Here is a 13,629-nt window from a genome sequence, read left to right on the forward strand (position 1 = left end):
GGGAACCACCTGGTCTCCAAGACAACAGAAGACAAATAAGATAGTGTCTGACTGAGAGGTCCTGGGGGACAATGAGAAATACCAAACAGGACCCTTCCTGGTAGCCTTGCAGAGCTCAAACTAATAAATGTGATATAAAGCACTATTATATCACCCAATAGTGCTATAAAGGTAAATAAGATCTGGTGATATGTTTAATACATTCTGTGATGCATTTATGTCCCTACAGGAGCAGAGAGACTACTATTTTTTTTTTTGCAATAACCACACTGTTATCCTGGGAAGCTTTTTACCATCATAGGGGGTAATATACAGTTACTATCATGAGTGTGACAAATACATTTTTGATGATGATGGCTTACAACTAATGAAAACCAGAGATATGATTAGAACATTACATAAGACCAATAAAAACTATTTTTTGCAGAAATGTCAACCTATTAAAAAGTATGTTCATGTATTATACAGTATATGTACTCAGTAGTCAGTAATCCCTTTGCATTAAGTTCTATGTCAATGTAGCGATCAGCCTGTATAATTGCTGAATTTCTAAGAAAACCCAGGTTCCTGTGACAGTGGCCTTCAGCATATGTGTATTGTTAGGTTTGTTGTCTCTTATTTTCCTCTTGACCACACCCAACACGCAATATGATACCCTGGTCAATGCTGTAAGTATGGTAATTGTGGAAATATGGGCAGTTGCCAAGTCCTGCTGGATAATAAAATTAGCATCTCCATAGCTTGTCACCAAATCTGTCTATCCATCTGTGCATTGGCCTGTTCATCCGGGCCAATGCACAGATGGAGGTATATAATGAGGCATATCTAGCTTCTAGGCTCCAAATAGATGAGCCCAGAAGCTATATAATGCCCTAAGGTCACTTCAAGCCACTTGTCAACCAACACAGTCAATAACATGGCTCCCTAAATCATAACTGACTGAAAAAACTCAACACTGGATCAAGCATCTCGGATTCCAATGCCTCTTTGCTGTCCTCCAAGATCCTAGACCCTTGAGGTCCAAAACAAATGCAAAGTTTCCTTCACCTGAAAAGCTGGGCACATCTGTATGTCGTGACTCTTGAAGTACTGTCTCCAGAAACAAGCCAGGTACAGAAATGCTTCAACCTCTGAATGGGCCTTCCTTCAACTCATCTCAAGCCTGTGGTTTTCCCTGTTACTTGTGCAGTTTTTTTCTGCTGTAGTTTTTCCATCCAATCAACTTTCCAGTTGCACCTTGGGAACAGCCAGCTTTTCCAGCAATGGCCTATTGTGGCTTATCTTCCTTGTGAAGAGTGCCAATGTACTGTCTGCTGGACAACTGTCAAATCAGAAGTGCGTAATGAATCGACAAAATATGTTAGATTGTTTTTTGTTTTTTTTTATTTTCGAAACAAACATAATTTATCTTATTCTAATTTGATAATTATATGCTCTTCCCTTGTCACAATGAAATGCTTGTGTCTTTAGAAATACTATTTGGTTGACAGGGCTGTTATTGTAAAGCATTTAACTAACGAAGGATTTCTTTGTTATGACACCTAAGATGCTACTTATACCTTGTTATGCATTGTTGTTTCAATTAGGTTAAAACACAAATGTGGCTTGATGTAGCTATCTTTGTCAGTGTGCACTGAAGAAAACCGCAAAGTTACCATAACCAAATAAAGTAGAGCTGGAGACAAGAATGATTTGGCTGCCTTCTTCCTTTTATGGTAAAGCGGCGTAGGAGGGGAGGGGCGTGGTTTGTGCGTAAACGTCACGAACGTGCTACGTACTCCAGGAAGCACTGGGAGATGTTAAGAGTTTGCACCGTGCGTGATAATATGAGCGATATTTGAATACAAATTCAACATATAAAGTCACATCTTGCTGTGTATAATTAGTCAAAGATGAGTGAAAGTGAAAGGCAGAAGGTAAGGAAGCTGCAGTGAGCCGTTCGGCTGATTTTTATTTCATTAAGCATATTTTGGAAAGCTTTCTGACAGTCCGTTGCTCACCTTTGCTGTTGAATCCAGGACTCCTCAGCCCTTAAGGAGGAGGGGAACACCCTCTTCAAGGCAGGAGACATGCAGGGAGCTCTCTGCTGCTACACCAAAGCGCTGAAGCTGACTGACAGCCAGGCAGACATCGCTGTACTATACCGCAACAGATCTGCCTGCTACCTTAAACTGGAGGAGTACAGCAAAGCAGAGGCTGATGCCTCCAAAGGTTCGACTATTCTATTCTATTCTATTCTATTCTATTCTATCACATGCTGCTTTAAAGCACTATAGTGTCGCATCGGTATCTATTGCAGAAATTGTAGGTTTTCAGCTTGTTTACAAAGCATTCATTCAGGCTGCTAAAATTCATTAATGTCCACAGTTGAAGGTGACCACAAAACGGGTTGCACCGTTCAGTACTTATTAAGAAGGTACTACAACAATGGATACGTTTTCAATGTACAAAACAACAGATAACCATGAAAGTGAATAAAAAGCAAGGAAAGAACTAAACATATGAAGGTATCCAAGTACACTGAATTGTGAAAGACATCCATTAGTTCTTTAATTATCATTGCAATGGGTTAGTTAGGAGAGAGGTGGGGTAAATCTTGGACAGGCTACAAGTACTTCACAGCGCAACACATGGAGACCAAGGAGACACTTGGACACTCCACCAATTGACCTGACATGTATACTTTTGGACTGCTTGAGAAGACTGAAGTACTGTGAAATAAACTATGCACATGCGGAAAGGACAGAGAGACCCCAAGTCAGAATTTGAACATAGACCTTCTTGTTCTTGGTGTAAACAACTTATGACCTCCAATAAATATGAGAAAATGGGAGCAAAATATAGATGTCTTTGTCTAAAATAAGCAACTAAGTAAGTGTAGGTCAGATTAAGTCAGAGTAGTTTAATACCTTAAAAACCTATGCATTTTCACACCTGGAATCATTTTTTTAGGTCGCTATTGAATGGTTTTTGTTTGTTTTGTTTCAACTTCACTTCACTAGAGCTGAATAATAAAATATGATCATCACTGCAGGTTTAATAATTTATTTATTTGTTTTGTCTTTTGAGTGAAATGGCTTAGGATTGTCCTGAACACACATTTTCCTCCACAGAGGAATGTGTAGGATGGCTATGTTAAGTACACAAGCTGCCCGTCCCTATGCCTGACTTTGTCTTACTGTTTTCACTTTGCCTTCTAGAAGCAAAAAAGCCAACAGTGGCAATGATGCCCCCATTGGAGGTACAAGGAAGTAAGATTTTCCTTCTCAAAACCTCCCTGTTAAACTTTTCAAACATAAAGTCCTCCCTTAGAAACTGCAGTGTCTTTATTATTTATAGTTTTATTAATGTTTTACAATGTGATGCCTCTAGCAAAAAAACGATTCTAAAGGAATGATGCATATAGTATGCTCAGTATGACAGATGCTGGTTGTTATGTGAGTTTTGAAGCTGACACTGTGTAGAACCAATTATTTTAGCTGTGGAAACCTGTTTCGACAGCCACATTATCTGGGCAACTGCCTGCTCAAATGAATTCAATCTGTATTCTAAGGATCCACTGTATTTGGAAGGCAATCATATTTCAAGTGTTGTGCTCTGCTCTTCCTGCTCTGCATGCTGATAATTTATTGGTTCGGTTGAACTCTTTCTCACTGCTGTTAATAGCCGAACCTGTTTTAGATCTCAGCTACAGAGATATTCATGTAGAGTGACAGTAGGTAAGGGGGGGTGACAAAGCGAGTTAATTACTCTAGCAACTGATGTCAACAATAATCTCTTGATTGTATGTTTTCTTAATATCATACAGCTTTTAAAAACAAATGTATCAGTTAATCTAATTATTGCCAGACATAGAGATTACATTTATTATTTTACACTAACTTACAAAAGCTCAGTTAAGCTGTATATGGAAGCAACTAAAAATAACAGCAGATACATTTCAAAGTCGACAAGCTGCAATTACTTTGTAAAATATTTGACTTACTGGATAGAAGACAACAGAGTCCACTGGATAAGCTTGAGATATTATCTATATTATATTCCTCACCCTCTGAATCAAAGGCATTAAGTGCAGGGTTGTGGGTTTTAATAGGACGTTAGACTGTGTACTATGACTTCTTATTTTAGTTCAGAATTTCATGTGAATATCAATTGTCGACCCTACCACTGTCTTCCCTTTTCAGCTCTTGACACGGACCCCAGCGACGTGAAAGCCAGGTTTCGGCGAGCTCAGGCATACCAGAAGCTCGGTCGGCTCGACCAAGCTTTCCTGGATACTCAGAAGTGTGCCCAGCTAGAGCCCAAAAACCGAGCTTTCCAGGACCTGCTCAGACAGCTGGGAGCACAGATCCAGCAGAAGGTGACGTGAGGCTGAGTAAGTCATGAATCAGGGTCCCTGGTGAAACTGAAGCTAATTCAAATCTTCTCCCTTCAATCTTTAGTCAGCACAGCTAAACTCCACAGACACTCGTGTGCAGCAGATGTTCTCCGTCCTCTTAGATTCCTCTGCTAAAGACTCCGATCGACAGAAGGTACAGATGGCTCGCATAGTCAGACTAAACCGTTCTTGCTTACTTGTCAATATATTCGAATTTTCATTATTTATCTGTAAAAATGTGATTCACCAAAAAGTTTTTTTTTCCTTTTTTTTTTTTTTTCAGGCAGCTCAGAATTTAGTGGTATTGTCCCGAGACGAGGGAGGAGCCGAGCAGATCTTCCGCAATGATGGAGTGAAGCTGATCCAGAAACTTCTGTCATCAAAACAGGAAGATGTTGTCCTGTCTGGTCTCAGGACCTTAGTAGGATTGTGCACAGGACACCAATCAAGAGTAAATATTATTTAAATCAAAAGACAAAAATGTTAACTCTTCCTGCTATTTCTTTCCATTTGTGGAATGTGAATGAGAGTATACCAAAGATTAACTCCTCATTTATCTGTTCAAATGTATTCACTTTGGTGGTAACTTAAAGTAAAATCCATGTAAAGGTAAAAAAAAAAAAAAAAAAACACATCTGGACAAATAGATCACAAAGGCCTGTCTCCAAATAGATCACCAAGGCCTGTCTCAAATTTTCTAAACAAAAATCTTGATGATCCCCCAAACTTTGGAGGAAAAAAAATCTATTCCTTTACGGTGTAGTAAAATACTGATTGCCAGTTGCCTCAAACATTTATTCAGTTGTTGGCAATAAAATTTCCACTGCCATTTAATGGGTTTAGAGGTTTTATTGTATTCCACATAAATAAAATATTTGCATAATTGGTCATAATCTAGTATTAATTTCATTTAGTATTTACTTGTTAGTATTGAGCCTGAATTGAACAAGAATTAGAAATCTTCTCAGATAAATTTTTTTAAAGAAAAATTTGAAAATAGAACATTTAGTTGATTTCTAAAATTGCAAAAAAAAAAAAACAAAAAAAAAACTTCTGCTAAAGTTTCTCCACTGGACTAAGATGAAAGGAGACAATCTCTGGCATTTGTTCTTCAGGCGATAAAATACGTGGTAACATGCTGACATTCGCTGTTTTATTCTCAGACCATGGCGATCGTGAATGAGTTGGGAATGGAACAGCTGTGTGCAGTAATGGGGTCAGCAGCCTCCACTGTGTCTCTGGCTGCATGCCACCTGCTGCAGGTGATGTTTGAGGCTCTGACAGAGGGCATGAAAAGAGAGATTAGAGGCAAAGATGAAGCCATACTTCCTGGTGAGTACCTGGACTTGGCAACACTCTGTGACGTTATACCACTGGGGTAAATTTCTTTGTGAATTTGGCACAGAACCGTCGAAGGAGCTGCGTTCGATGCTACGCCACCTTTTGGAAATGATTCCAGCCCAAAATGTGTCTGGGCCAGGCAGAGACAGCGCCATCAACCTCCTGGTCAAGCAAGTACCCCGCAAGTCCTTGAAGAACCCTGACAACTCCCTCTCGTTATGGGTGATAGACCAGGGTAGGAAACACACCTGCATGTAAACAAGAACCCATGTCAGTGCTTTCATGGATGCATAACAAGTATTTTCTGCATGTTGCTGTTGCATCGCATATTGAGAAGGTAAAACAGTGATGTGAAGAAGCATTTGCCTCTAAGTGGAGGTCTTCGGTTTTAGTTTATATGGCGCGCTTAAACAGTTCAGGTTACCTGTGTTTGATATTATAATTTGTTTGGTGATCTGACTAAATATAAAATTTAGTTTTCAAATGATGGTTTCGTGTATTAAGAGAAAAGTCTGTCAAAACCATCCAGACCCTATGTGAAATGTTTTCTTCCTTTTGTCACTTGATAAATGAAACCATAACTTACTTTTTTTAAGTCACTCAGTTTATCTTTCTCTAATAATATTTGATTTGACCTCAGACATAAAAGTGTGTAAAAATTTACACAGCACTGAAGAATATTTGCCAGAAGTTTTGTCTGAGACAAAGAACACTCTGTTCCTTTGTAGGGCTGAAGAAAATCCTGCAGGTGGCTGGGACTGTTGCTGAGCTCTCGGAGGGGCCGCCTCTTACAGAAAACACTCACATGAGCTGCTCTGTGTTGCTTAGCAAGCTCTATGATGACCTCAAGAGCGACAAAGAGAGAGAAAACTTCAATAAACTTTGCGAAGAATACGTGCAGTAAGTCAAATCTTTCTAAAACTTCTTCTGAAATGAATCATTACATTCCCTTGAAAAAGAAAAATAATTCACAGAATTTTATTTTTTTTTTTGCTTGATAGGGAACACTTCAGACGGTCTGGCCTAGACGGCAAACTGCGTGCCATTCAGACAGTTTCTGTGCTCCTCCAAGGACCGAGCGATGTGGGCAACATCACTCTGGAAATGTCTGGGATGATGGACGCCGTTATCTCTCTCTGTGCTTCAGAAGATGTGACTCACCAACAGGTTGCCGTGGAGGCTCTCATCCACGCTGCAGGCAAGGCCAAGAGAGCCTCGTTCATCACAGCCAACGGCGTGGCGCTCTTGAAGGACCTCTACAAGAAGAGTGAGAATGACAGGATACGTGTGAGAGCTCTTGTGGTAAGTGTCGCAAACTGATAGAGGGAATAAAAACAATCTAGTGAAAGAAAAACTTACTGTATTGTGTGGGTTGCTGTGCAGGGCTTGTGTAAGCTTGGATCAGCAGGAGGCACAGATTTCAGCATGAAGCAATTTGCAGAGGGATCCACGCTCAAGCTCGCCAAGCAGTGCAGGAAGTTCGTGCTCCTGATTATGTTTTTATCCTAGCCTAGCAACATATAGCAGGGAATTTTGGGTTGCAGCTGTTCCATCTCTGTTCTTCTTAGGTGGTTGTGTAATGAGTCTCTTCCCCCAACGTCTCGCCGTTGGTCTGTGGAAGGTCTCGCCTACCTCACTTTTGACGCCGATGTGAAGGAAGACCTAGTGGAAGACAAAAACGCTTTGTTGGCCATGTTTGATCTGGCAAAGGTTGTACTGATCTTTTCATTTTCTGCATACAAGAGAAACAAACCTTTTTAAATATTTAAGGAGTCATGGAGGGATCTACTTTCACCACTAGATCACATTCTTGTTGTGTGCTTCTGTTTGGTTTCATGCAGTCGGAAGATAAGACGGTTCTCTTTGCTGTGGGCTCCACATTGGTAAATTGCACCAACAGCTACGATGTGGAGAAACCAGACCCTCAGCTGGTGGAGCTGGCCAAGTATGCAAAGCAGCATGTGCCTGAGGAGCATCCAAAGGTGTGTCACACTTGCTTCTTTTTAGGGACTGATTAGTTGTAATGCCAAACTGCTTTATATTTTCTAATGTATCATCACTTAAGTGCGATCATTTTGAATGCGAATCTCTTTTGCTGTTAGGATGCACCATCCTTTGTGGAGAAAAGGCTTGGTAAACTTCTGGAAGCTGGTGTTGTGTCAGCGTTGGTGTGTATGGTCAAACAGGAGAGTCCTGCCCTCACAGAAGCTTGCAGGGAGTTTATTGCCAGGTAATAACAAAAGAAGCAAACATTCTTCTTTAGACAGTTTTTCTGTAGGTTTCTTGACACACTGTTTGTCCTTGCAGGGTTTTCCTGGCTTTAGTTGATCGCCAGGAGGACAGAGGTCCACTGGTGGCACAAGGGGGAGGAAAGGTAAAACACAATAATACAATGTATATTTGTATAAATAGTATCAATGTATCAATTTGTAAGTGTCGCGTTTCATCAGAGGAACACCAATTTGTTTTACTTGGGATTTTACATGAGAGATTAACACAAAGTAGTGTTGAATTGTGAAAAAAGAAATATTTTCTAAATGTAAACAAAGCTAAATTTGAGGTTTTCCATGCATTTTATTTTCTTAATAATCTTTAATGAAACGTACATAGAACACACTTTTCAGTTGATCTTTCACATAAAATCCCGTTGAAATACTTTTGCGAGTCAATGTATGCCCGCTTCAACCTGCACTCTAATCCAAACTCTGTGCTAGAAGAATTAATTATTGATCATCCCTTTCAAAAGGCTTTGATCCCCCTTGCAACTGACAACACAGACGTAGGAAAGGTCAAAGCTGCACAAGCCCTGGCAAAAATAGCCATCACATCTAACCCAGAGATTGCCTTTCCAGGAGAGCGGGTAAAAAAAAAACAAAAAAAACCCACAAAAGTAGATTTGACTATAACAATGCAAACACTGAATGTGTCTTGAATTTTCCTCGTGCTTTGGCAGATCTATGAGGTGGTGCGACCGCTCGTGAACCTTTTACATCTGGAGTGCACTTTGCTGCAAAACTTCGAATCTCTGATGGCTCTCACCAATCTGGCTGGCATCAGTGAAAGACTCAGGTTGGCCAGTAGGGGGAAGCGTTTCCCTAGAAATAAATATGCAAAGGCTGTTGGGATTACTGAAATCAATATGAGCTCATGTGGTTCCAGTTAAAATTTTTTGGTCTCTTTTTTTTTTAAAGTTAGGATCACGTTATCTATTTCGATGCCCATTTTTTAAGTAGAATCTATAATGCCCTTTTAAATAGCAAACTCCCGTGAAAAGTTGGATTATGCAAACCAGACACAATTGTTTATTGTTTTGTTCATTAACTGATTCATTATTCTTCAACTTTTTTGCTCTCCTTTAAGTTACACTGTACTTTGCCATGCTTGCCTTGATAGATGTATTTTTTTAGAATCGTTCATTTTTATATTCTTTCCACAGGCAAAAGATCATCAAGGAAAAAGCCTTGCCAAAGATTGAAGGCTACATGTTTGAAGAGAATGAGCTGGTCCGAGCTGCTGCCACTGAGTGCATGTGTAATTTAGTTTTGAGTACAGAGGTAACACATATATCTTTAACGCCATCATAAAAAGGAACCCCCAAAAGTGTTCATATCCCTTAAACTTTTTCACATGTTGTCACTTGACAACCACCAATGTCAACATTTTTTACTGGGATATTTTATGAAGGAAAATCACAAAGTGGTGCGTTATTGTGAAGTTTTGTCTATGTTCCCTGCATAGCTTGAGCTGAAAAGTAGCGGGCACAACTCCAGTGTATAAAAAAGGGGAAAAAGTAAATATGTGTTTGGTTCTGAAAGACTACAAAAGATGGGAATAACCAGCTCAATATAAAAAGGTTTTAATGTGAGCATTAAGGTTTTGCCCACATTTTTGGAGCACTGGTTATTCCCATTTTTCCGACTGCAAAACTTGCCAAACTGCAAATAGAGAGCCTGAGGTATTGTCTTATAATCTAACCCTGGCTTAAGCTTCTTCATAACTTGATCTATCTGGCGTGATCCTTGGTCTTCATGTTCAATAAAATTCCTCAACAGCTAGATTGTTTCATAAACAATCTAGTTGTTTATGAAACAGCTAGATTGTTTCATAAACAATCTAGCTGTTTATGAAACAGATTGATATTCAAATTAAATTACACACAGGGGGATCCTATTTACTCCTTTTGTGACAGGAGTAAATAGGATTGCTCTGGATATTATTTTGGGCTCAAAGAAAAAATTGGACTGAATATAAAAGCAAGCCACACTTTTCAGATTTGAAACATGGTGTATTTTCCTTTCTGCTCCACAGTTATGCACTTCTTTGTGTTAATATATTTAAAATTACATCCAAAGAAATATATGTTTTTTAATTTTACAGTTTATGTACATATCTAAAAAAGGAAAGCTGTTTTTGGGCTATATTTTCACAAGGCACCATAAAACTAAATCTTAAGAACGACTGATAAATAAAGTCGTGCCGTTTGTCCTCAGGTGCAGAAGCTCTTCTTAGCCACAGGGAACGATCGCCTGAAGCTCCTCGTGCTTTACTGCGGAGAAGAGGATGAAAGGCTCCGAAAAGCTGCTGCAGGCACGCTGGCCATGCTGACTGCCGAACAGCCAGAGCTCTGCCCTCGAATCCCTGGAACTGTAAGAAAACCTTTACTTACGTATTCTTAAATGCTGCACTTATTCTCTGCTTGACTCCTGTGCTTCATCCTTCCTAGACAACCCATTGGCTGGAGATTTTCCAGGCTCTGCTGCTCAGTGAAATATCTGACCTGCGTCACCGCGGCGCGGTCATAGTTCAGAACATGATGCAGGCGGAGAAAGGTCTGGCTGAGGCTCTTATGGAGAGTGAAGCTTTGGAGATACTCACTGTCCTTGCAAAGGGAGGAGAAGGCGCAGTAGATCCTGTTTCCAAGGTCGCTCAGAACTGTCTAAATAAAGCAGTGGAGTATGGCATCATTCGGAGCAAGGAAGACAAGGGCAAAGGAACTGAGCCCTGAAAAACACTCCTGCAGAGTGTAAATGTGCCTTTTGGAAGTGAAAAGTGAAGAAATCTTAATTTTTGCCTGCAGCGAGTTATTAAAAGGACATCTCATCTGAGCAAAAAAATGGTAAAAAGCAATAGGACATTTATTAAAGTGGGTTCTACAATTTCAGCATATAAAACGCATGTGGACACAGATAACCTTTAATAGACACTTTAATACACTCAAAGTTTTTTGATCCTTTCATCTTCAGGATGTGCATTATACCAAAAATACGCAATCGTTGAGGACTCACTGTTTACAGACTAGCACGCAGAATAAAACTGTTTTATTTTAGCTCATATTTCCTTTGTTTATGTACAGTTTGAGCATGGATCACAGGTAATCCGTTTAAGCTAAATCTTGTCAGGTAATCATTGTGATCTGATTAAATACTGCACTGGCAATGCATAGATAACTAACATAACACCTAGCCAGCTGAAAAACACTCCATTCTCACATAATTGTCCAAAGCATTTCGGTGTGACTCCAATCGTTTGCATTTACCTACATTTCTTTCAATAGCCTAATACTGAAGCACATGAAAAAGTTACTGTGGATTCCGATGCTGGTTCTCAAATGGGGCCTATTGTTCTTGACCTATGTGGTTGTTGGTTATTGATCTACTCTGTATTTGTTTTATCAATGCAAATTATGCTTTGTTTTCCTACATCCTGCATAGAAATGTACTATTTTTGCACCAGTTGAAATTGTCACTTTTGGTTTCAATTTTTGCCGAATCACTACATTCCTGGTGTGTTTTGTATTGTATCGTTTTTACTGGAGCGGTTGAAGATCATGAAAATAAACTTTCTGCGAAGCAATTGTGTGCAGTTGATTACGATTGTAAACCAAAACGCGGCTGTCATGTGGTTGGAGAAGCGCATGCGCAGTTCTTCCGGTTGGTTCCTGTACACAGTTTGTAGAATCCGCGTTGTGTTGGGCTTCCGAAGGAAGACGAAAGACTAAAGCGAGTTAAATGCGCTGGTTTGGGTTTGGCTTCAATGCGTTTGCTCAAATATCCGTGCCGGATAAGTCGGAAAAAGAAGAAAGTAACAGCGTTGTGGGGCAAGAGAAAGTATGCGTTCCCGTGGACCTGGTGAACCATATAGGTAGAAGTAAAATCAGAGCAAGTTGGAGTCGGAGAGCATCTTTGTTTTTAGATGGTAGGTTTATTATTTAGAAAATACTTCGTCTGCAATGCATGTTTTAACTGATGGAACAGAAAGTGACTGGCTACAAACTTGCTGTGTTTTCTGATCCTCCAGAGGACAGTTGCGTGCGTTTGGCTGGTTTCTGTGCATCCATCTCCTCCAATGAATCCTTCAGTCCTATAACAGTGAACACCAGTGGCTGTCAAGATGCAGCAATCAGTGAAACGCATCTTACCCTTGCTTTCCCAGGCAGAATTGAATCCTGGGATCTGCAAAGCAAGGATAAGGCTCCATCATGGAGCATGGAGATGACTCAGTCGCAGAACTCTGGTATATTGCTTTTGGAGTTTGTACAACTGAGAAAGATTTGCATCAACTAGCTGCTCTGTAATTATTTTTTTATTTTTGTCTTCTGATGTAGATGTGAATTTGCCATTGGTCCCAGGAGGATACATTTCCTCCAAGCCCCCCATTTTCCGCTCCTTGTCTTCTCACCTCCAAGCCAAGAGCCTCGCACTGGGTGGAGAACACGCCGTCCTTCTGACTGCTGCTGGAGCCGTTTACACCTGGGGTCAGGGCAGGTAGAGCTCATACACGTCTGGGGATTCTGGTCTAAGCTCTCTTGTGCATGTTTTGGTTTGTCAGCAGACATGTTTCTTTAATAGCCACGGCCAGTTGGGGCATGGAGGACTCATCCCTGAGGAGGAGCCCAGGACAGTGGAGGCTCTGTGGGGGATGTCCATGAGGTCTGTGGCTGCAGGAGGCTGGCACTCTGTCTGTGTTGGCGGTAAGTTTTAAATCAAATAATTATATCACAGACCCCAAGCGGAGAAAGCAAAAAAATTTCTTTTATTTCAGATGGAGGTGACCTCTATGTGTGGGGCTGGAATGAAAGCGGTCAACTTGGACTTCCATCACGTGGTTTGAGGAAAGCTTCACAACAGAAAAGTGATCAGCAAGCAGGTTTGTCGGAATGTTTCAGAAAGTAAACCCTTAAATCCAGCAGATTACCAACACTCGTCTTCCCTACTCGGTTGCAGTAAAATTCCATTTTCCGTTTGTTGCTCATTTAACAGCAATATCCTTCAATGCATTGAACAGGAGAACGATGCGGCAGTTTCAGCACATGTCCTGATGAAGAGCTACATGAAGAAGTGTTCATTTCAATCCAGGCATTCCCAGCTCTGGTTGATGTCAGTCCGTCATGCGAGATCAGTACAGTCAGCTGTGGATCCCGGCACACAGCTGCAGTAACAAGTAAGGAATGCAGTTGAAGGTTAATTGTGCTGCCAATGATTGTTTTAGAACGAGCAGCTGATATGCATATTTTCTCATTCAGCAACAGGCTATCTTTACACATGGGGATGGGGTAAGTTTGACGCAGACAAGACATTTTTAGACCAACCAGTTAATAATGAGCCTTCCCAACTCTCTTCTCTCGTGTTTTCAGGAGAATACGGCCAACTTGGGCACCAAACAACTTCCAGTTTAGACGAGCCTCAGTGTGTGGAGTTTTTCAGGAATGAGAACCTGCATGTTGTTGATGTGGTTTGTGGGTCATGGAACACTTTTACTGCAGCTGTCAAGAAGGAAGTACTGAAAAATGTCCCAGAATTACCCCCCGTGAGCACCGGCAGTGAACTTTGGACTACATGCTAGGAAACGTCAACAAATACTTTAACATTTATGATTAAAATATGTTTTGTCATTTTTGTTCATATTTAAAG

The 13,629-nt window shown here is 40.5% G+C and overlaps 2 protein-coding genes across 2 annotated transcripts; both read left to right on the plus strand.

Moving 5' to 3' along the window:
- The first annotated feature begins 1,763 nt into the window (after positions 1 to 1,763).
- Positions 1,764 to 11,572, plus strand: unc45a (unc-45 myosin chaperone A). Its single transcript, XM_008411495.3, has 19 exons — positions 1,764 to 1,916; positions 2,019 to 2,211; positions 4,185 to 4,360; positions 4,443 to 4,532; positions 4,662 to 4,829; positions 5,542 to 5,710; positions 5,784 to 5,954; positions 6,448 to 6,619; positions 6,721 to 7,021; positions 7,103 to 7,197; positions 7,288 to 7,429; positions 7,561 to 7,701; positions 7,822 to 7,949; positions 8,027 to 8,093; positions 8,466 to 8,579; positions 8,673 to 8,788; positions 9,156 to 9,273; positions 10,210 to 10,365; positions 10,443 to 11,572. Exons 1-19 carry the CDS (start codon positions 1,893 to 1,895, stop codon positions 10,722 to 10,724), a joined length of 2,823 nt encoding a protein of 940 aa, XP_008409717.2. The 5' UTR covers positions 1,764 to 1,892; the 3' UTR covers positions 10,725 to 11,572.
- A 58-nt stretch (positions 11,573 to 11,630) lies between these two features.
- Positions 11,631 to 13,610, plus strand: rccd1 (RCC1 domain containing 1). Its single transcript, XM_008411493.2, has 8 exons — positions 11,631 to 11,914; positions 12,017 to 12,232; positions 12,324 to 12,483; positions 12,568 to 12,689; positions 12,761 to 12,865; positions 13,004 to 13,159; positions 13,242 to 13,271; positions 13,353 to 13,610. The coding sequence occupies exons 1-8, from the start codon at positions 11,728 to 11,730 to the stop codon at positions 13,559 to 13,561; spliced, it is 1,185 nt and encodes a 394-aa protein (XP_008409715.2). The 5' UTR covers positions 11,631 to 11,727; the 3' UTR covers positions 13,562 to 13,610.
- The last annotated feature ends 19 nt before the right edge of the window (positions 13,611 to 13,629 follow it).

Source organism: Poecilia reticulata, chromosome 6 (genome assembly GCF_904066995.2).
Source record: "Poecilia reticulata chromosome 6, P_reticulata-male-v2, whole genome shotgun sequence".
Lineage (NCBI taxonomy): Eukaryota > Metazoa > Chordata > Actinopteri > Cyprinodontiformes > Poeciliidae > Poecilia > Poecilia reticulata.

What these genes read in the sequence shown, in the direction of transcription:
- unc45a (XM_008411495.3), top strand. Translation starts at nt 1,893, where the DNA reads ATGAGTGAAAGTGAAAGGCAGAAG. An exon ending in CCATGTTTGATCTGGCAAAG is followed by an intron (nt 7,430 to 7,560) that starts GTTGTACTGATC and finishes GGTTTCATGCAG; the next exon opens with TCGGAAGATAAGACGGTTCT. An exon ending in TGCAGGGAGTTTATTGCCAG is followed by an intron (nt 7,950 to 8,026) that starts GTAATAACAAAA and finishes TTGTCCTTGCAG; the next exon opens with GGTTTTCCTGGCTTTAGTTG.
- rccd1 (XM_008411493.2), top strand. Translation starts at nt 11,728, where the DNA reads ATGCGCTGGTTTGGGTTTGGCTTCAATGCGTTTGCTCAAATATCCGTG. An exon ending in AGCATCTTTGTTTTTAGATG is followed by an intron (nt 11,915 to 12,016) that starts GTAGGTTTATTA and finishes CTGATCCTCCAG; the next exon opens with AGGACAGTTGCGTGCGTTTG. An exon ending in GCACTCTGTCTGTGTTGGCG is followed by an intron (nt 12,690 to 12,760) that starts GTAAGTTTTAAA and finishes CTTTTATTTCAG; the next exon opens with ATGGAGGTGACCTCTATGTG.